This window comes from Peromyscus eremicus, chromosome 9 (genome assembly GCF_949786415.1).
Source record: "Peromyscus eremicus chromosome 9, PerEre_H2_v1, whole genome shotgun sequence".
NCBI lineage: Eukaryota > Metazoa > Chordata > Mammalia > Rodentia > Cricetidae > Peromyscus > Peromyscus eremicus.
This window is the reverse complement of record NC_081425.1, coordinates 59,217,374-59,239,028: the sequence shown is the minus strand read 5'-3', so window position 1 is coordinate 59,239,028 and position 21,655 is coordinate 59,217,374. Positions and strand designations below refer to the sequence as shown.

General features: G+C 40.2%; 1 protein-coding gene and 1 long non-coding RNA gene across 6 annotated transcripts in view; one reads left to right on the top strand and one right to left on the bottom strand.

Moving 5' to 3' along the window:
• Ints6 (integrator complex subunit 6) overlaps positions 1 to 17,832 on the bottom strand; it is a 79,400-nt gene extending 61,568 nt beyond the window's left edge. Inside the window, exons 1-4 of one of the 5 annotated variants that reach the window (XM_059273510.1) lie at positions 17,725 to 17,831; positions 17,154 to 17,239; positions 16,754 to 16,831; positions 15,784 to 15,933 (exon numbers count right to left, since the gene is read on the bottom strand). In XM_059273510.1, coding sequence (XP_059129493.1) covers positions 15,784 to 15,933; positions 16,754 to 16,831; positions 17,154 to 17,225 — 300 coding nt within the window. In that variant the 5' untranslated portion in view covers positions 17,226 to 17,239; positions 17,725 to 17,831. Of the gene's footprint in view, positions 1 to 15,783; positions 15,934 to 16,753; positions 16,955 to 17,153 lie in introns of those variants that run through there. The other 4 variants (XM_059273509.1, XM_059273512.1, XM_059273507.1 and 1 more) reach the window with 4 other exon arrangements.
• Positions 17,080 to 21,655, top strand: part of LOC131919338 (uncharacterized) — a 32,679-nt gene continuing 28,103 nt past the window's right edge. The window contains exon 1 of the long non-coding RNA XR_009381223.1: positions 17,080 to 17,192. This is a non-coding gene — a long non-coding RNA (uncharacterized LOC131919338). The remainder of the gene's footprint in view (positions 17,193 to 21,655) is intronic.

The window sequence follows — 21,655 nt, the reverse complement described above, 5'->3', positions numbered from 1 at the left end:
TTTTTTGGTTTTTTTGTTTTGTTTTTTTTGTTTTTGTTTTGTTTTGTTTGTTTTTTCGAGACAGTGTTTCTCTGTGTAGCTTTGCGCCTTTCCTGGGACTCACTTGGTAGCCCAGGCTGGCCTCGAACTCACAGAGATCCACCTGGCTCTGCCTCCCGAGTGCTGGGATTAAAGGCGTGCGCCACCACCGCCCGGCGCTTCTCTGATCTTATATTTAAGAGACTATTATATATTTTTATTCTTTTTTAAAAAATATGTATTTATTATGTATATAGTGTTCTGTCTGCATGCATGCCTGCATGCCAGAAGAGGGCACCAGATCTCATTATAGATGACTGAGCTGCCATGTAGTTGCTGGGAACTGAACTCAGAACCTCTGGAAGAGCAGCTAGTGCTCTTCACCTCTGAGCCATCTCTCCACCCCAATATATTTTTATTCTTAACACAATGTATGTAAAGTCACTTAATTTGGAGACAATGCCTACAAGTTTTCTCGGTGTTCACCTTGGTCACTAAGTCTGTGCTGCTTTTGTAGCGTGCAAAAGAGCAGGTTTCCTTTGGGCACTGTCTCACACTTGGCTTGAACTAACACTTCCCCATCTCCCTTTCTGTACTGACCTTTTCCCATAATTATGTCACACACACACAGCTGTGCTAGGATATCAGTCAGCAGAGGGACTGAGAGTTCACTTTGCCTGGTGACAAGTTCTTAGCAGAGTACAAACAATCACTAGAAAACATGACAAGTTATAAACGTTCTGCTTTAAACATCTATCTGATTTTAAGCAGGCATGGTGGCACAAAAATGTAATCCCAGTACTTGAAGGCTGAGGTAAATGGTAGTTTGAGGACAGTAGGCTACATACACCTACTGTAAGGCTAGGCCACAGTACACAGTGGGAATTAGAATTTAAACCAAAGAAATGGAAAAGGAAATCTGATTTTTATACTGACCAAGATAATATGAAGTAAAAACTCCCACTTCACAAAAACTAACAGTTCGATAAACAACTGATCATGGTATTAAACATGTCAATGAAAGCATAAAATTTCAAAAAATTAAAAGAATTAATGCAAAGAGCCCACTTAGAACCAACAGTATTTTTGAAATATTGATAAGCTTGTGAAATGTTAAAATAAATTATTTTGAAATTAGTTTTAAAATTGCAAGTCAATTTCTTTAAAATAAAAAAACAAATCTCAGGGACAGAAGTTTGTTCATTTTATTCAAAACCCTAAAAAAAGCAATGGAAGAGGAACATAGATTTGTACTGGGCCCATAAACCAGTTATAATTAAGCTGAAGCAAAAGATAACTAGCCCTAAGCACTCAGTACAAATGGTTGTGGCTACATGTTATTGGCCTAGTGGACCCAAATTTTCTTCCTATGCCACCACATTCCACACATGTGCAAAGCCAACAGCCTGGCTACTATTTGCTACGGTTGAGGCTTCTATTAAAAAAAAAATTGTGAACCAAGAGTTAGTTAGCTCTCTGCCTCTCCTACTATATAACATCTTCACTTAACCCCTATCTATTATCCAATCTCCGAGTTTTGCTATATGACAGGAAGAAATGCTCAGAAATAATCAAATGAAATATTAAAATGTATATCCTTAGGCCAAAGCTACCACCAAGAGCAGGAAAATTTTTTAATTTCCAAAACTAGCTCATGATTTTCTTCAATCTAAAATTTCCATTTCAAATAAACAGCTGTAAGCAAAGGAATGTTGAAAAGTAGAACTGTTATATCTTTAGAGCACATCAAAAAGGTTCCTAAACACGAAATATTGCTACTCCTTCCTAAGGGTAGGGCTGTTCATTAAGTTATATAGATGGATATACAATTGGTGAGTTAGAAATTCCAAACAAAATATAATTATTGACGTCCATAAAGACTTCAATAAAGTTAATAGGCTTACTTCCAGAGTCAATATTCCAAAACTGGAATTTTAAGTTTCATGTTTTAGAACCTGGAAACAGTACTTTTATTAAGACCTCAAATGATGCAGCACAAACAGGTTTTTTTTTTTAATCAAATTCTAAAGTAGTCAATTTTTTCTTAAGATCTGTTATGTATATGAGTGTTATGCCTACACGTATATATGTGCACATGTGTCTGGTACCTGAGGAAGTCACAAGGAAGGACTGGCTCCCCTGAAATTAGAGTTACAGGTGGTTGTGACATTCCATGTGGATGCTGGGAACCAAATCTGTGTTCTCTGTAATGGCAAGCAGTGCTCTTAATCACTGAGCCATCTCTCCAGCCTCTAAAACCCTCATCTTGAACTATGCTTTTAAAATAGTATGCCTGACTATACACAAAGGATACATTAGAAACTCATTAGCTAAAGTTGCTTATTTCTACAAAAAGAAACATTTTATTTTCAAGTTAATTCTACTATAGAACTGTATGCCAATATGATCCCTTTTTTCAGCCCTATAATTTCTTATGTGGTAAATTTAACAGCATTAAAAATATAGAATAAAAAGGCTTGAGCAAAAGTATAAACTCAATCTGTAGTACTGGAGAAAATAAAAAAGTTAGGGAGACATAACAAATTTATTTTACCAGAGTGACTAGGTAACTCTATTCTGGAATTTCATTTAAATCAAACAATAAAGAGATATAACCTTCACCATAAAAACTAAAAAAACTACTAATGCCTGACTCTGTGAAAAGACAATATTTAAGGAACAAATGATAAGTCTAATTTAATAATTAAAACAGAATTTGGGTTTTACATTTAAACTGGATTCTAAAGTTTGAAAAATATTAGCAAGTTCATTCTGGTTAACTCCTAAAAAGTAGTAGCAGGCAAACAGAATTTATACTACCATAGAAAGAGAAATGAAGATGCAAGAATAATTTTACTGAAGAACATTAATAATATGAATAAAAAACCTATTATATCCATTCTATTACAGGGATTAGGGAATATTAGTGTGGGAAAATTAATGCAGCAAAATATTTGAAAGATGACAAGGAAGTAAAATGAATGCAAAAATGTAAATATATTTTTAAAGACAGAAAAAGTTAGAAAAAGAAGATATCAATATGCAGAAAAACGGCACTAAATGAAATAGTAAAAGGTCTTTATTTAAAATACTTCTATTTATTCTAACTTTTATTGTTAATCCAGAATGGATAATGTCTGATCTCAAACAAGGTTATATTGAATGCAGATCCTAATGTAAGGAACAAATGATAAGTCTAAGTTTGAAACCCTATCTCAAAAAATACACACACACACACACACACACACACACACTCTTTTACTTTTTTAAATTAAAAAAAGTTTTTAAAACTCAATTTGCCTCAACAACTCACCCAGATCTGTCTATCCTATTCTCAAGTTTAATAATCTCCTTAGGTTGCTGACTCCCACAGGATCTACAGACACTACCTTGGCACAAATCTGGCTAAATCACTTTTATTTATTTTACTTTATGTATGTGAGTGCTTTGCCTGCATGTATATCTCTATACCAAATGTGTGCCTGCTATCTGAGGGTGACAGATCTACTGGGATTCAAGTTACAGATAGATGGCTGTGAGTTGCCATGTAAGTGCTGGGAATTGTCCCACGTCCTCTGAAAGCAGATAGTGTTCTTAATCATTGAGCCATCTCTCTAGCCCCCTAAATCATTTCTTGAACTCAAAAGTCAAATTGATTTTTAAATGCTCTACACCAAGCAGACCATGAATGTCTGATAGAGTAGTATGACTCTAGTTACTTCTCTCTCTACATCACAAATAGATTCTCAAAAGAATGAACTTACATACAATGCTGTCATTAAAAACAAAAGTATAGGAGTACTGGAAAGAAGGTTTAGCAGTTAAGAGTGCTGGCTGGTCTTCCAGAGGACCTTGGTTTAATGCCCAGTATTATATGGCAACTACTGATCATCCATAACTCATTTCAGGGAACCCAACACACTCTTCTGGCCACGAAGGGTACCAGGCACATCTGTGATGCACACATATACCCACCCCAAACACCAATGCACATAATATAACGAACTGGAGAGATGGATCAGTGGTCAAGAGCTCTGACTGCTCTTCCAGGGGTCCTGAGGTTCAATTCCCAGCACCCACATGGTGGCTCACAACCATCTATAATAAGATCTTACTCCCTCTTCTGGCATGCAGGTATACATGCAGAGCACTCATACATAAAATGTAAATAATAAAAAGATTTTGCTGGGTAGTGGTGGTGCACGCCTTTAATCCCAGCATTCGGGAGTGAGTTCAAGGCCAGCCTGGTCTACAGAGTGAGATCCAGGACAGGCACCAAAACTATAGAGAAATCCTGTCTCAAAAAAAAAAAAAAAGTATACATATACATATATATACACACACACACACACACACATACACACACACACACACATATAAACTTTTACTTTTTTAAATTAAAATTTTTAAAACGAAATCATGAAATTCTGCAAAGGCTTTCCCTATAGTGAAAACCTAATCGATATATGTTACAGATCACAAAAATTAGTGACAAAGCTTTTACATTTTTGAAAGGAAAAAAAATTCAAAACTAGGGTATTATTTCCCATATGCTATGGATGAAAGTAAATCTTAACTGGATAAGACAACGTTAGTGTCAAGACTTTTTAAAGAGTTTTTTTTTTTAATGGATTTTAATTTAGTTTTCTATCCAGACCTATCTTTCAAAAATGGTTTTATTATCTGTTCTGTAGTGCTAGAGATCAAATTCAGTAGTTTATATATGCCAGGCAAGTAGTATGAAGCTCTATCTCCACAGCACTCCCAAAATGTCCCTAAGCCTTCTGAGCTGCAGACACAGACAATGGCTTCAGCATGTTAGTATGGGTCATAAAAAAACAGATGTCGCCAGGCGGTGGTGGTGGTGCACGCCTTTAATCCCAGCACTCGGGAGGCAGAGCCAGGCGGATCTCTGTGAGTTCGAGGCCAGCCAGGGCTACCAAGTGAGTTCCAGGAAAGGCGCAAAGCTACACAGAGAAACCCTGTCTCGAAAAACCAAAAAAAAAAAAAAAAAAAAAAGCAGATGTCACATATGGGTGAAAATACAGACTGTAACAAATTTAAAACCTTACCACGAACATTTCATTGGACCAGAAACTCTACGAACACAATATAATGCCTTTTTACATTAGGATCTACATTCAATATAACCTTGTTTGAGATCAGACATTATCCATTCTGGATTAACAATAAAAGTTAGAATAAAAAGAAGTATTTTAAATAAAGACCTTGCCGGGCGGTGGTGGCGCACGCCTTTAATCCCAGCACTCGGGAGGCAGAGCCAGGCGGATCTCTGTGAGTTCGAGGCCAGCCTGGACTACCAAGTGAGTCCCAGGAAAGGCGCAAAGCTACACAGAGAAACCCTGTCTCGAAAAACCAAAAAAAAAAAAAAAAAAAAAAAAAAAAAAAAAATAAATAAAGACCTTTTACTATTTCATTTAGTGCCATTTTTCTGCATATTGATATCTTCTTTTTCTAACTTACTGGTCAAAAATTCAAATTTTTACAATTGTAAAAGTACATAAATGACCATGAACTATCACAATTTAGGCATTACCAAAGACCATGAAAATTATTGTTTTGCTAAATCCTGGCAATCCAAAAGCACTAAACCTTGCCATCTCATGAACACAGCCTTGGTAATCCCCCACTGTCTTACGGCCTAATTTTCCTCAGCACTCTGCATACGCAATTGTTTTTAACTTTGAAATAATTGCATTTGGAGTTTTCAATCTTGTTTATGTTTTCTAATATCTAACAAGGCTCAAAAGCTTTAAGATGAAAAACCATTTTAACAAACCAGCATCAGTTTTGTCATTCATTAACCATAAATGGTACCACCTAACAGGTAATATACAATTACCTTTGCTCACATACTTAAAACTAGTAATAAAGTGTTGTAGAAAATATAATCCTTCCAAATCCTTGTCAGGACCTTTACCACAAGCCCTATACCGTATTTGGGCAAATCAAACTGATGGAAAAGATTTCATAGTCTTTTAAGGTACACATTTCAGAAAAGACAAGTATATAAGGATTAGAATACATTTTCATTGTGAAAAGTCACTAAGCTGACAATTAAGAAGTCTTTCAACATACAACTGTATCTCATAAGTAATCAAATTTCAAACAGGATGTCAAAAATACCTTTCATATTAAAAAAAGTAATTCATAGGCTTATCCTATTAATAGCTTTTGTCACACAAATCTACAAAAAGGGAACATTTTACACTTGGACTCCTTAGACAATGTTATCTTCTAACCTTGCCCATTCTAACCATCACCAATATGAATTCTAAAATATATAGTCCTGGAAATAGACTGATCTGAGATTCCTCAAAGTCTGAAGATGTTTCTTATTCTGAAATTCACAAATGTGTTTGTATGTGTCTATTGGCATGAAACTGCTTTTGAAAAGATAAATGAAGGTTTTAGAAAAGACTTCAGTAAAGTTTTTAAAATATATATATATATATATATTTTTAGAACAACATATTGAAACTCAAAATTAAAACCAAGAAACATGTTACCTACAGCGAAAGTTAGGACTTCAGCCAGAAGTAATGAATAGCTTGTGGGGCGGGAGCACACAGTATACCACAGAGATTTGGGATCTGGTCAGTTTCAGAACAGAAAGCTTTCATCCTGATAAGTGTTTTCTTTAATAATGAGGATGATGATCCTCATCAACCCAGTTTCTACCACATGCCAGGTAGTTATTTTGCCAGGCTGATTTTTTTTTTTTTTTTTTTTTTTTTTTTTTGGCCAGGCTGATTAACAAACATTATTTCTAATCCTTACAAAACTTTGAAGACTGGTACTGGCAACACTTTGTGAATGAGAAAGTTAAGGATTAAAGGACTTGTCAAAACATAAGTTATTAAGTGGGACAGACCAGCACATAGATTTGTTGTTGTTTGCTTGGGATTTTGATTTTCTGTATCACCACGATATTCTGGAGGGGAGAAGCAGGATTAAACCAAAGTTAGGAACCCATTATTCCAGTTTTTAAAATCTGGAAGGAAATTTACAAAATAAATTACATTTCAGTAATAAAGTGGGTTGCACATTACTCAACCTTCACCATAGTCATCTATGGTGAGCTCTTCTATTTAATTTTCCTAGTGGAAAAGCAGGATGAGAGGCTATAAGACCTGCCAGGAACTCACCAGTGTGGCAGAAAATCCATAAGCAAGCCAGTCACATTTTCCTGACTCAAGACATGAGGCTTAAATATTTTCAAAACCATCTTAGACCAAAAGAAAGCATGACAGTTAACCAACTACAAAGATGTCCAGGGAAGTTATTATTGTAGCCCTATTACTGGCTGGCTCAAATGGAAAGATCAACTAATTAACTGACAAATTATTAGCTGTATGTTAACTACCTAAATCAGAAAATAAAGTGTTAAAATGTGGAAACAAAAATCCTATTAACTACATACATATATTACAACCTTGGCCTAGAAGACAGGGAGATGGCTCAGCAGATAAAGATACATACACACATCAAAACAAACTAAATTGCAAAATTTATATTATTATAACCTTGTCCTTAAAATGTCATAAAATCCTATCAATCACCCCTTATACTGTATCCCTTTTTCCAAACCAGAGAGGAAAAACTGAACTGAAGCTAATAAGCTAACAAACAATATTTGGATAAAATGTTATAAGAAAGGTTAAAGTAAGCATTTCAACTTTTCTGAGCCTTTATTCTATAAATTTAAGAAGATACACTAAACCACAAAAAAACGAAAAGTTGCCAGATGAAACTCTGCTCAAGAGCATATATAAAAATTCACTAGCCTTCAAGTTCAGGATTTGTGTTTTGAAGTTCTAGCCCAATAAAAATGTTGGAGTAGAAAAAATAAATAATAAAAAAACTAAAGCAGGGCTGAGGCTGTAGCTCAGTAAGGTGCTTTCCTAACACACAATGAAGCCTTGCATTCAACTTCTGGTACCACATAAACCCACATGGTAGAACACAGCACTCAGAAGTGCAGGCAGGCAGGATCAAGAGTTCAAGAATAGGGCTAACATGATGAATCAGTAGTTAAGAACACCTTCTGCTCTTTGCAGAGAGTCTCAGGTTGGGGTCTCAGCACCACAACAGCAGTTTACAACTGTCCACAGTTCTAGGGGCCCAAAGCCAGTATACCAGGCATGTATATATGTATATATGTATACACATGCCTGTATGTATGTGTGTGTGTGTGTATATATATGTGTGTGTGTGTGTATAATATATACACACACATACATACATACAGGCAATAGCAAATATGCACAAAATAAGTAAATATTTTTGTAAGTTTAAGATCATCCTCAGTTACATAGTGAATTCAAGGCTAGTGGGATATTTGAGACTTTGACTCCAAAATAAAAGGGGGGGGACCAACTCCTGCAAGTTTTCCCCCTAACTTCCAAAGGTCTGCTTTGTCCCCCAGTACATAATAAATAGAATTTACAAAGTAAAGCAAAACAAAACCAAAAACTCTTCTGTATCATGTTTATAATCAATGTAACATGCTTAAATTACATAATTTAAGCTAACAAAAATAAAGTTTATATAAGGAAATCAATTTTGTAAAATGGAAGAAAAATGAGCTTTTTGTCATTTAAAGAAAATACCTAAAGTCAGGTGTGGTGGCACAAACTTCTAATCCCAGCTCTCAGGAAGCAGAAGCAAGTGGATCTCTAAGAGTTTGAGGCCAGCCTGGTCTACAAAATGAGTTCCAAGACAGCCAGGGCTACACAAAGAAACCTTGTCTCAAAACACCAAACAAACAAACAAACAACAATGATGTCCTTTGGGTGTCATTTTTTTCATTTCCTTCTGAAATGTCAAAAGTAATTTTTTAAGAGTTTGGAAAACAGATTTACAGTATAAAAAGATACTGTAGCAAGTTTTTTTGGCAGAAAATATATGCTCCTGAAAGCTCCTTAAAAATCAAACCTGTAGAAAACAAAAAAAAACCCTAGGACAACATGGCTTCTGTCACATCTCTGACCGGTCAGCTAAACTCACATACAGCTTTTATTCAGCACACTGATTTAAAATTGTCTTCCCAAGCTGAGTGGTGGTGACACAAGCCTTTAATTCCAGCACCCAGAAGGCAGAGGCAGGTGGATCGCTGTGAGTTCGAGGTCAGCCTGGTCTATAGAGTGAGTTCCAGGACAGCCAGGACTGTTACACAGAGAAACCTTCTCTTGAAAAGCAAAACAAACAAACAAAACAAAAACGTCTTCCCAATACCTGACTCCTGCTTCCACTGAATGTATCTCTCTAAAGACACAAGCTCATACTAATCAACCACCATTAAGACAACTTCAGCAGAGAATGTTCTCACGCCTGCTTCTCTAGGATGAACTACAAAATCCAAGGGGGAAAAAAATCTCAACATGCTAACAGATTTCAAAACATGTAATAACAGAACTCAACATTAAAACTCACTAGATTTTTATAACTGTAATTTCAAATAAAAGGGGAAAATACTAAACTAGACGTAAACCACTGTACATCTTTTTATTTTTTGTTTTTAAGACAGTGTCTCACTGTGCAGACCAGGCTGGCCTTCTTGCCTCTGTTGGGACTAAAGTTTGGCTTGTGCCACCAAGCCCATTTTCCTGTAGGTCTTTAAAGTTTGTTTGTCCCTAACTAAGAACTACGGACACTTTAAATATAAATCAGATTTAAGCCTCTCATTCATTCTCTAACAGTATAGGTATATAGTTGCTTATTCAGAATAAGCAGCAGAGACACAGGGTGACAATGTCATTGGCTCAGTATTATGCAGTGATTCAATGACAAAGTCAAGACTGGGCATTCCATTGCCAGCTATTGCTCTTCTCTAAAACAATACTTTTATGGGGAGGAAGTCCTCCCCTCACTACAAATTATTTAAATGCTTTTGAAAAGGACTTGCCAAGACTATCCAATAGTGCTGGGCAAACTGGACAGCCACATGCAAAAGAAAAGTTTAATCCTTTATATACACTATACCTAAAAATCAGCTCAAAATAGATAAAAGGCCTATATGTGTTCTAAAACTATAAAAAAAAAAAGCTTCAATAATGCTAGACTAAGTAAACCTTTTTAGACATGAAAAAGTACAGGGAAAAATTAACAGACTCAACTACATAAAAACAAATTCTGAGCACCAAAAGAATATAATCAACAGTATAAACATATAACCTACAGAATGACAGAAGATGTGTGAATTGTATGATAAAGAGTTTATAACCGAAACATAAAAAGAACCACAAAGGGCTGGGAAGGTAGCTCAGTCACAGAGTACTTGCCTAGGGTGTGTTCAACTTCCAACACTTTGAACAACACAAAAACTCCAGTATGTATGTGTCTTGAGTCCCTGTTTAATTCAAGACTTTAAATACACATCTCCAAAGACTGTATATAAATGGCTACCAATGCATGAAAAGATGTTAAATATAAACAATAATTCAAAAAATGCAAATCAAAACAATAATGGTTATCTTCTCAAATCCATTAAGATGGCTAAGGAAAACTTGTGGAGTCTGCGTGGGTCAGCAGGATATAGGAAGCATCTTTTGTGTACTATTGCTGGAATGTAAAATGGTGCAATTACTATGGAAGAGAGTATGGAGGGCTCCTCAAAAAAAAAAAAAAAAAAAAGAATTTACTATTCTATTTCAACATTTACATCCTCAAGAAATGAAAGCAGTCTTAAAGAGATGCTTACCTACATATATAATTGCAGTATTATTCCTGATAGTCAAGAAAATTCTGACAAAAATTCTACACACTACAAGGTGGATGAACCTTAAGGATTAGGCAAATAATCCTTAGTCATAAAACAAACAACATGGGCTTGACAATTGACTCAGTAGTTAAGAGAACTTGTTCTGCAAAGTACCCTGGTTTGATTCCCACCCCCACACGGAGGCTCACCACTTCTTCAGGTACCAGGCATGCATGTGGTGCACAGATATACGTACAGGCAAAAGCATTCACATAACTAAAATAAATTTAACCAGGTGGTGGTGGCACATGGCTTTAATCTCAGCACTCGGGAGGCAGGGCAGGGGCAGAAGCAGAGGCAGGTGGATCTCTGTGAGTTGGAGACTAGCCTGGTCTACAAAGAGAATTCCAGGAAAACCAGAGTTGTTACAAAGAGAAACCCTGTCTTGAAAAAAACCAAAACCAAAAAAAAAAAAAAAAAAAAAAAAAACCTACACTCATCCCCTCAGTATCCACAAAAAGTTGGTTCCTGGTTGTCCCTAAAAGATACCAAAATCCAGATTCTCAAGCACTCTAAATACCTAATGCAATCTTTTTTTTTTTTTTTTTAAGATTTATGAATGTTCTGCCTGCATGCCTGAAGGGGGCGCCAGATCTCATTATAGATGACTGTGAGCTACCATGTAGTTGCTGGGAATTGAACTCAGGACCTCTGGAAGAGAAGCCAGCTCTTAACCTCTGAGCCATCTCTCCAGTCTTACCTAATGCAATCTTTTTTTTTTTTTTTTTTTTGGTTTTTCGAGACAGGGTTTCTCTGGGTAGCTTTGCGCCTTTCCTGGAACTCACTTGGTAGCCCAGGCTGGCCTCGAACTCACAGAGATCCGCCTGGCTCTGCCTCCCGAGTGCTGGGATTAAAGGCGTGCGCCACCACCGCCCGGCCTCCTAATGCAATCTTAATGCTATGTAAAGAGTTGTATTCAGTGGATAGTGACATAGAAACAAGCTCAGTACAGATGCAGAATTTGTTCAGGTAGTTCTGATCTGTGGTTGGCTGAATCCATAGATTAGCAAGCCCACAGATGGAGGGTTCATCTATGTTATGTGATAAGGAGATAAGGAATGCACAGTAGTCTAAGTATTAAAAAAAAAAAAAAAAAAAAAAAAGCAGGAAGTAGAAAAGGCATCCTCAAGGGAATGTAGGGAATTGGAGTTATTAATAGGTAGTTTTATTTTCCTAGGTATTGCTTTTATAAAAATGTGAATATACCTAATACCATAGAACTGCACACTTAAAAATGATGAAGATGGGAAATTTTGTTTTCTACATCTTAATTTTTTTTTTTTTTAAAATAAGGGACTTATGGATGGAAAGATGACTCAGCAAAGAAAGGCACGTGCCAACCAAACCTAAGTACCTGAATTTGAGCACAGGACCAGCATGATGGGAGGATAAAACCACTCTCACATTACCCTCTAATTTCACACATGCACTATGGCATGCTACACCTCCCCACACACAAATGTCATTAAATCTTTTTAAATAAAACTTATTTTAATTAAGGGACTTACAATTTTTACAACAGTGCCAATCGACAAAGGGTGTACCTCTGTAGTAGGACCTTTGTCTAGCGTGCACAAGGATCTGGGTTTCATATCCAACACCACACAAAGACTAACTATTCACTATTGTTTCAGGTCACATTTCAGCACTGTAGTACAGGCAGTATACAGGCAAGTATAATAATCTCCTTTCACTTGAAAAGGTTATTAATAGCTTAATAAATACCGAAGAACTTGTTGATAATCTAAGGGGAAAGAAAAACCAAAAACTCAAATAGGAACTAACTTTTTACTAATTCACTAATTAGCATTAGAAAAAAAGCCGGGTCAAGCATGGTGGTGCAGGCTTGTAACACTCAGAAGTTCAAGGCTGGCCAGTCTATACAGTGAGTTCCAGGCTAGCAATGGCTATAGTGAGGTCAGCTCAAAAAACAGAACATCCAACTCATCTCATACCAAAACCATCATTGTCAAATGGGGTAAATACTCTCATTTAAAATCCTCAAAGCAATACATATTTTTCTCTTTTTAAAATGCACAGTAGGTCAGGCACCATTCTAAACAATCCAATCAGTGCTACTACTATATTGGAGAGTGAAATAGAGTCAGACCAATGGAAACAATCATGATGTGCAGGCCAGAGTCAGATTCAGCAGCTAAACCTAACTTAAAAAAAAAAAAAAAAAAAAAATGCTGGGCTGGAGAGATGACTCAGTGGTTAAGAGCACTGGCTGCTTTTCCAGAGGTCCTGAGTTCAATTTCCAGCAACCACATGGTGGCTCACAACCTTCTGTAATGAGATCTGGTGCCCTCTTCTGGCCTGCAGGAAGGCATTAACGCAGACAGAACACTATACATAATAAATAAATCTTTAAAAAAAAAATGCTACAAACATTGAAGAAAAACAACAAAAAAAAACACAGAACAATAAATATAAAAACATGTCAATTTATATAATAAAACTGTCCAATGTGTCTACGTTCTTAATCTTATCTACTTGAGCTTATTTTCAGATTCTCAAAGGATCAACAGAATTTGAAACTATTAACATGTGGACGAAAACTTGCAAGTTTATCTGCAATCAGCAATGAGATGCTGCTTTTAAAGAGAAGGGGTGACTGAAGGTTCACACTCATGGTTCACACTCATCTACAACTGTAAAAATATCAGCAAATGGTACTGGTTACCAAATATTTAAAAGGATCTTCTACATGGGCAGACAATTTGTTAGTGGAATATCCTAAGGTGCTTGAGAAAACCATTTAAGAATCTTTTCTGCTCAGCTATTTTAACCTTACAATTCTAAGTATCCTACCTAATTAAGAATGCCAAATTAATAAATGCAATATGGAAACTAGTGTTCTTACAATTGATTATATATAATCACCTATGTGTCTATATGTATACAGGAAAAGGTTATTGATGTAAATATACCAATAAATACGTGTACATTTAACCCATATTTAGGAAAGTAATTTTTTATATATAAGAAATTAATTTTTAAGAAAATAAAACTATATTAAGATGTATAGATGCTCTGTAAGACTAACATGTCTTCCAGCTAACCCACCTTTTCTCATTTCCTTCAACTATTGAGACTATATCCAGTATTCCTATTATTCAGCATAAAATACTTATGTACAAAAATATTAAGGTTACAGATCCTACGAAGTTCTTTTCCAAATATCCAAATGATATTTAGTATTAAGTAATTTCAATCATCCAAAATTCTGCTAACTTTTGTATAAATAGGAATTATAGAATATTTAAATAAAGAAAAATGGTTTTATGATGAAAAATCCAGAAGCATGTCTTCTTCCAAGTAAAATTTACTCAAAAATTTTCCATTTATTGAGAAATTGTAGTGTCTTAATTATTTTAAAGCTAGTTTCATTATGTGCAAATTCAGGATATAAGCAAAAACCATTAACATTGCTTCCTGAATCCTAGCTGATTCACTAAAATGACTGAGAGGCATTATCCTTCCTTGTTGCAAGTTAATAAACCCTAGTAAGTAATACTTACTCAATACACAAAAGCTCTGCCTTCAACTTTAAACTTCCTAGAGAGTAAGCACACAAGTGCCCTGGAACTCTCCTAAAGGACTTTTTGCTGTTTTAACTATGTAGCTGAAGGTGGATGTATCCAAATGTCCTTCCCTCTTATGAAATGTAACACAGAAAAATAGGAAATTGATAGCTCTACAACACATAACCTGACAACAAAATAAAGGAACTCAATAGGAAGTTTCAAATGTGTCTTTAACTCGGCAAAGTTTGATTAAAATCTTAAACGATAATAGAAAATAGCACTACATACAACAAAGGAGTAAGATGCTTTTACAGAAACAGATCAAGTGACAAAGTAGCAGCAAAAAAAAAAAATAAATAACTAAAGTGTTAAGATATTTACTAATTAAAGGATGAAAATGCTTTTCAGGAAAGTCTGGTTTGTAACGCCTACTTTAAATGCTTAAGCACTAAATTCAACCATTTCTAAAGATGGTTAAATGTTTCAGAGTTATCCCCCAAATGAGGCATATAGCTTGTGAAGTCACAGGAAGAATTGCCTTGAAATGTTCAAAATTCATGAGAACTGTGCATTATGAAACTTGGGAAAAGTATACAATATATATTCCTAAATGTAGCATTATGGTAATAGTGCTTTGCATACGGAATTCCTTGGGTGTGCTATTACTCCTTGTGTGTAGCACTACATTCTTTGGTATCTTGTATTTCTAGGATAGCAATATTTATAATGGATCACCTCACATTTCCTTAGTGAATGACTATTGTTGATTTAAAGCTCTTGCCTCATCCTCACAGATAAGAGGGACTTTTGGGGAGCTTCAGGAAGACAGGCAAACTTTCATGTTTCACAGAAAGCATTTTCCCAAAGGTTTGGAAATTTTAAACTTTAAGAATTCTGAATCTGCCATTAATTTCAGACTTCCTACTGCAGTAACTTCTAATAGTATATGCTTCAAAAGACATCTGAATGTAGTCAACCAATTACTGCACTCCTGACAAATCTTACCTTTCCAATATACAATGTGGGTTAGGATAAATCCTAATCTAACAGTCATTTCCTCTAATATCTTTACTAACATTGAAGCAACTGCTACGTCAACCAACAGATGTGATCCACTGCAAGAGTTGCGTATGTGCCTACAGGTAATGGAGCTTCAGACTGGTGTGTATCTTCCCTTTTATGTCTTTTATGAACTTCTGAGGGACTGAAACCAAATTCAGGTCAACTTTCTAGCCAAGAATTTAAATCCAAATTCTGAATGCAAATACATTTAAAGGGGGAAATGAGGGATATAAAAATCATACACCTTAGGTGTTTAGAACTGTGTGCACACTGTATTTCAACCTCGTTATGTTTTATACTTCCATTCCACGTTGCATATTTTTTTGACTGGATTGTGTTTTTATACACATAAATAAAAACAACTCTTTTCTACCTTAGTATTCAACCTACCTGCCCATAGTTGTCTATGCCAGTTACTAATCTATTTAAATTTAACAAATCAAAAGCTGTCCTTAGGGATTGGCCAAGAGTCGTAAGTCCTTCTGCCTGAAGGTTTTTCAGTTCATTCATAAACGTTGCATGATTTTCCTTCCATCCAGCCTGAAAAGAAAGATGTAAGAATTTTTTTTTATCATTTGAAGTCACGAACACACATGGACACCGATTATAATGTGATGTCCACCAAGCAGGTACGCCACTTCGGGTTTGTTAACTTCATTTTTGGTTGATATGGCTTGGGTAACACGTTATAACTGTTGTCTCTGGAGAGGAAAGGAAACTCTTCCAAAGGTGGCCAAGAATGAACCTGCTTGCCCTACACCTTTTGGTAAGTAACAACAGTCTTAATACTTTAATAACTTCCCTGGGAAATTTGCTAACATAACATCCTCCAAACTGTGTGTAAGGGGTGGGTGTTGCGAAGGTACTAGTGGAAGGCAGATGGCAGCAGGACTTCTTAAGTTGACCACAGCTGTCCCACCAATCGGTGGCCTTCCTAGTTTCCACTCGGTGATGACCAAGTCTCGAAGCCCCCCTCCTGGCTTCCCTGCCAGCTTGGCTGATTCCCTTTTAATGCAAACCCGGGCTAGGCAAGGCTGGGCCCGGCTGTCACTCGGGCTAACTTGAATAAATATCCCCCACAGTTCATTGCTGCCGCTCACGCCGCGGAGGGGGAAATGTCGGCCATGTTGATCGTAGCGCCTCCGCCGCCAGGCCGAGCCGGACCGGGAGGGGACGGCGGTGGGCCCGAAACTGCCACCACGCCGGCGCTCCCGGGCTGGGGAGGGGTGGGAGGCCGCAGGGGAAGGGACCTGGAGGCGGGAGCGGCGGCGGTGGGGGAGGGGAGCATAATGAAGAGGGGGGCGGGGAGGGCGAGCTGGGAAGCAGCAGGGAAAGGGAGGGGGAGGGCGAGGGCTGTTACCTTGATAGCATAGGGCGGCTCTTCGAAAGTGACCAGCATATACCTGTCTCCTCTGCTGGCAGGGTCCCGGGCACGGAGCTGCGGGCCAGGGTGGGGACAGGAGGGGAGAGAGGGCAGCACAGAGGCGAGGTTACCAGTCGCAGAAGGGTCCCCGGCCGCCCCCACAGTACCGCACACGCAGGGCCGCCCCTCCGCCGATCCCCCGCACCCACGGTAGCCCCACATGGGCCAGGCCCGGCGGAGCCCGCTCCCAGCGCCCGCCCGCTCGCCCGCCCGCCCGCCCGCGCGGTGGGGGAGGGGTCCCCGCGCCCGCGGCGCCCGCAGTGGCCCCGCCGCCCCCCGCCCTGCCCCCCGCGGGCCACCGGGTCGGGGTCGCCGCCGGGGCTCGGTCAGTCGGTACCTTCATGAAGGTCTCTACCGCGCCTTTGGCCGTGTCCAGGTAGGTGGTGCCCAGATGGCTGCGCTGGTTCATAGAGGCAGACGTGTCTATCAGGAACAGTAAGATGGGCATAGTGCTGGCCGGGGACACCGGGGCCCGAGGTGGTGAAGAGATGGCAGAGGTTGGAGGCACCGGCGGCGGCGGCAGCGGCAGCGGCAGCGGCGGCGGCGGCAACCGCCGCTACGCGGGGCGGGGAACGCGGCCCCCGGGAGGAAAACACCGGCTGTGGGGAGTTTCTCCCCCGATAGTTGAGAGGAAACTCCCCAGCCCAGGTCCTCCCGGTCCTACCCCCGCCTCTGGCCCGTCTGCCCGCTGGGGCGGCCGCACGGACGTCTGTCCGCCCGTCCCCCCTGCCTGGGGGTCCCGTCCCCACTCCCGGCCCCTGTGTGTGTCCCCGCGGGAGACGGGCCCAGTTCCCCACCCCACCCCCAGTGCAGGGAGTGGGGACCAGGGATCTGGCGAAGAGGGGAGTGGGCTGAGGGGAGATTGGCCCTGGGGCTGTTGGGAGAAGTTTCAGGGACTCCCTCCGCACCCCAGCGGTGTCACCACTTTCTCAGCCCCTCTCGCTACTGAAGCGCTTTTCTCTCTCACTCTCCGGTTTTAACTCGGGCAGGGGCTACGTAGGCCCCGCCCCTGACACGTAGTCGCGTCACGTGACGCAGCGACCCGCCGTTCTACTGGCTGGTCCTCAGAGCCTTATTAGCATATTCAAACAGCACCGGGGCGGGGGAAGCTTGTGGGCCGACTTAGAGGACAGTTATTGAGCACGCGCGGAGGCGGGGCCCCGGGTGCGCGCTCGAGCCGGCGCGAGGGGCGGCCGGAGGCCGGCAGCCGGGAGGCGGGCTCCGGAAAGGGGCGGGGACACGCCGCGGAAGCACCGCGGGTGGGGGCGGGGACTGTGTTGGCGGGCGCAGGGCGGCCGCGGCTGTAGGCGTGCGTGTCAGGGCGGCCGGCCTTTGGGGCTGTGCTCGGTGGCAGGGTCGGGAGAAGGGAAGTGGAAGCCGCCCTCCGCCTGTGGGCGAGGGCGCTGCGTCGTGATTGAGAGTGCAGGGCTGAGAAGAGGGAACTGCCGGGGGAGAGGGAACCGTGCAGGCCCACGCGGCGGTAGCGGGGACGACCCAGCGGGGGGAGGGGAAGTGGAAGGTTGTTTATGACCTGGTACTAATCCCCGCCAGTCATTGGGCTCCGGCTGCAGCCGATCCGAGGACCCACAGAAAAGGCAGGCAGTCCTGGAGTGCCTCACCCAACCCTGCAAAAAAACACGAAGGGGAACTCACGTGTGCACGAGTAAAACGGCTGCCCTCCCCAACCAAGTTACCACTTCAACTCGTTTAGGGCACTAGAATAGACTCAGAAAGAAAAGGGGCTTGCCAAATCCTAATCCACCGCCCGCGTTTTAAAATGGAAAGGATGACCACGTTGCGCAGGTGACCCAGAGAATAGGTTTCCCGGAAACCCGCCTTTCAGTCCCTGCCAGTATTGTGTCAGAAAACATTCTCTGCCCATGTCACATTACCTGAAGTCTTCGATCTGCGCCCGCAAGTCCGAAGAATTGTTCTCAAATGTAGTTGGAAAACTGCAAGACGCTGCCTGATAGACAAGTTGAATTTGGGACATAGAGGCCTTGTTAGACTGTAGGTATTTATAGGGCCTCTCCCACCGGCCCTGCATTTCCGGATTGTCTCTATGCTGAGATTCTGGGCTGCTGGGCAACTGAAGTGGCATGCTTGTGGCACTTTTTTTTTTTTTTTTTTTTTAAATATCTGCCTTTGTTGTTTGAGCTTTTCCTAATATTTCAGAAAAAAAGTTTTTAATTTATTAACAGTAAGTGTAGCGTACTGTTTTGTGGGAATGAACCATAGGAGAGGCATGAGATCATTAGAGGTTAAGACTATAAAAAATGATGAGCCACCAGCCAGTATTTGCTGCAGACTATGTTATGCTTAAGGGCTGGTGGGAATTAATATATGAAAAAATGAGGACCATGACTTCAGAGTTTGTGGTAGTCTACGAAAATATAAAGACATTGAAAATCAGAAAATGATTACCGTGATTCGGGAAGAAAAAGAAACCTGTTCAACTGGGGTGATAGTAGTAGTTTCCAAGGTTTGTGTTTAGCACTTCTTGAGCGTCTAGATCCTAATGAGGGATGGATGACAAGTTGTCTTCACAGCCATGCCGTTTTTCCTTTCGTGAGAGAGCATAATTTTCACAGAATTAGTCTCATTTTTTTTTTAACCAGGCCTTTCAGGTGTGTGGGGGCCCTGCTTGTCGAAAACAGACTCCTTTAGAGCCACAAGAATGTCTTATTTCCTGTGTATTGTGGAATAATATGAGTCCTGTATGAGTTAAAGAAGCAGCAGTTGCTGGTGAAAAGAAGGAAGGGGAAAAAAAAAACAAAAAAAAACAGGCCACTAAAAATGGAAGGAAGGTAGAACAGCATTGCTGATAGCCAGGCCCAGATAACAGAACACCTTTAGTCCGGAGAAAGAATTTTCCTACTCTATATTAGGTCAGTTTTGTTGGGGGGTACGAAAACAAAACCATGTTTACCGGAAATCAAAGGAGTCTGCTGATGGGACACTGTAGCTTTTAGTTATTTGAAATCACTTTCCAGTAGACCCGTGGCAGTTCCTCCCTGACCCAGTGCTGTGGGCAGGTTGTCCTACTAGACTTGTCCTGGAGGTGTGTGGTGGAGACAGATGCAAAGATGAGGGAAGCCAAGTCTAAAGAACTAACCTGCAGCAAATAGCCAGAACCCATGCTTGTGATGGCACTGGGGACCAAAGATCAAGTTTTCAGTCAGGAAGTTCTAAATGACAAGGCCATCAAGCTGAACAGGAAAGAGATAGGCAGCAGATACACAGTCAGAAACCAGGAACCGTTCACAATCAGTCCTAAGACAACATGGTGAAATGGGCCACCTTTATTCTGAAGTGACTCCGGTTCACAGTTTCATCATTGGTTGATGATGGTTTAAAAGCAGTCCTTAGCCAAGATTTACACATCGGCATTGCCTCTAGAGCTTTCGCACATAATGCCCCAAGAGTCCACACCCAGAGAAAGACGATTCAACGGAATTAGGGTGGGGATGAGCAAGACCTCTGAGAGAGTAAAAGTGTTTGCCTCCTAGTGACCCTGCCTTTGCTCCCTGGAACCCACTTAAAGGTCGGAGAGCTCATACTCCACAAAATTACCCTCTGACCTCCACATGCTTGATGTTGCTCATGTGCATCACATACATCAAGTGCAATAATAAAATTAAATTAGAATTGGGATAGACCCTGGTCTCCATATTTTAAAAATTTATTCAGCTGAATCTTAATAGTGCTGACTAATAACTCCATATTTAGAGCTGGCAAGATGGCACAGGAGGTAAAGACACTTGCCTTGTAAGCCTGGCAATTTCAATTTGATTCTCATAACAAACATGGCAGAAGGAGAAAACTGCCCCCATGAGGTGGTCCTCTGATCTTCACACTTATATTGTGTGGCATGCACCCCTCCCATATACATCATGCACATACACAATACCACATGTTTAATGTACAAGAATTATATATGTATCTGGTATCTGGTAGTGTTTTTCACACACCCGTATAATTACTGCACTTGTTTAAAAAAGAAATAAAGGGAAACAATGCTAAATGTGATCACCAATCTGTACAGTGGATTTGTGACATGTGTATAACTTCAACTCTATTTGGCAAAGAGGGAGAGACAGAACAAGAACACAAATGGCTCTGGAGAGCGCTACCATTCCTCCGCGAGCTTTGGCCCTGAAGTAAACAGGAGATGAGCACAGCGAATCTCTCCTTCCTTCATTTTCTTCTTGGGGTTCTTGAAGACATCTACTTATATTCAGGCTTACTTTCTTAAAACATGGTTCCTGAACTCAAACCGAGTATTTCCTAAAATTCAACTGAAGAAATAGCTCTCGTGTTGCTAAAGTGCCAGACTACGGTGTCTGCAAGGGCTGTGCCGCACGTTGTGAAAGCTGTTTCTGAGAGGCACTAGTTAGAGCCATCGTGGGAGAGGAGAGGTCTTTGCTGGTGTTTTTAAAGGAATGCATCCAGAAGCCAGTGAGGTGGCTCGGTGGCTAAGAGCACTCGCCTTTACCATGGACCAGGGTTCAGTTCCCAGCACCCACATGGCAGCTCACAGTTGTCTATAACTCCAGATCCATGGAATCCATCATCCTCTTCTGGCCTCCGTGAGCACCAGGCACACACACAATACAAGCAGAACACTCACAAACATAAAAGCAATTTTTTTAAAAATAGGAAGCACAATCCAAATGTCCTTGCTCCACTTTCGAAGGGAATAACTATGTGGAAAACTGAAAGCATGCTGACTCTGACTTAAACAGTAACCAAAACGTTCAAGTAGAACTGTTCTGTCAGAATTAAGAACTGGTGAGCTATATTCTTTCATGAAACCCAACCAGAACCCTTTCAAATCAC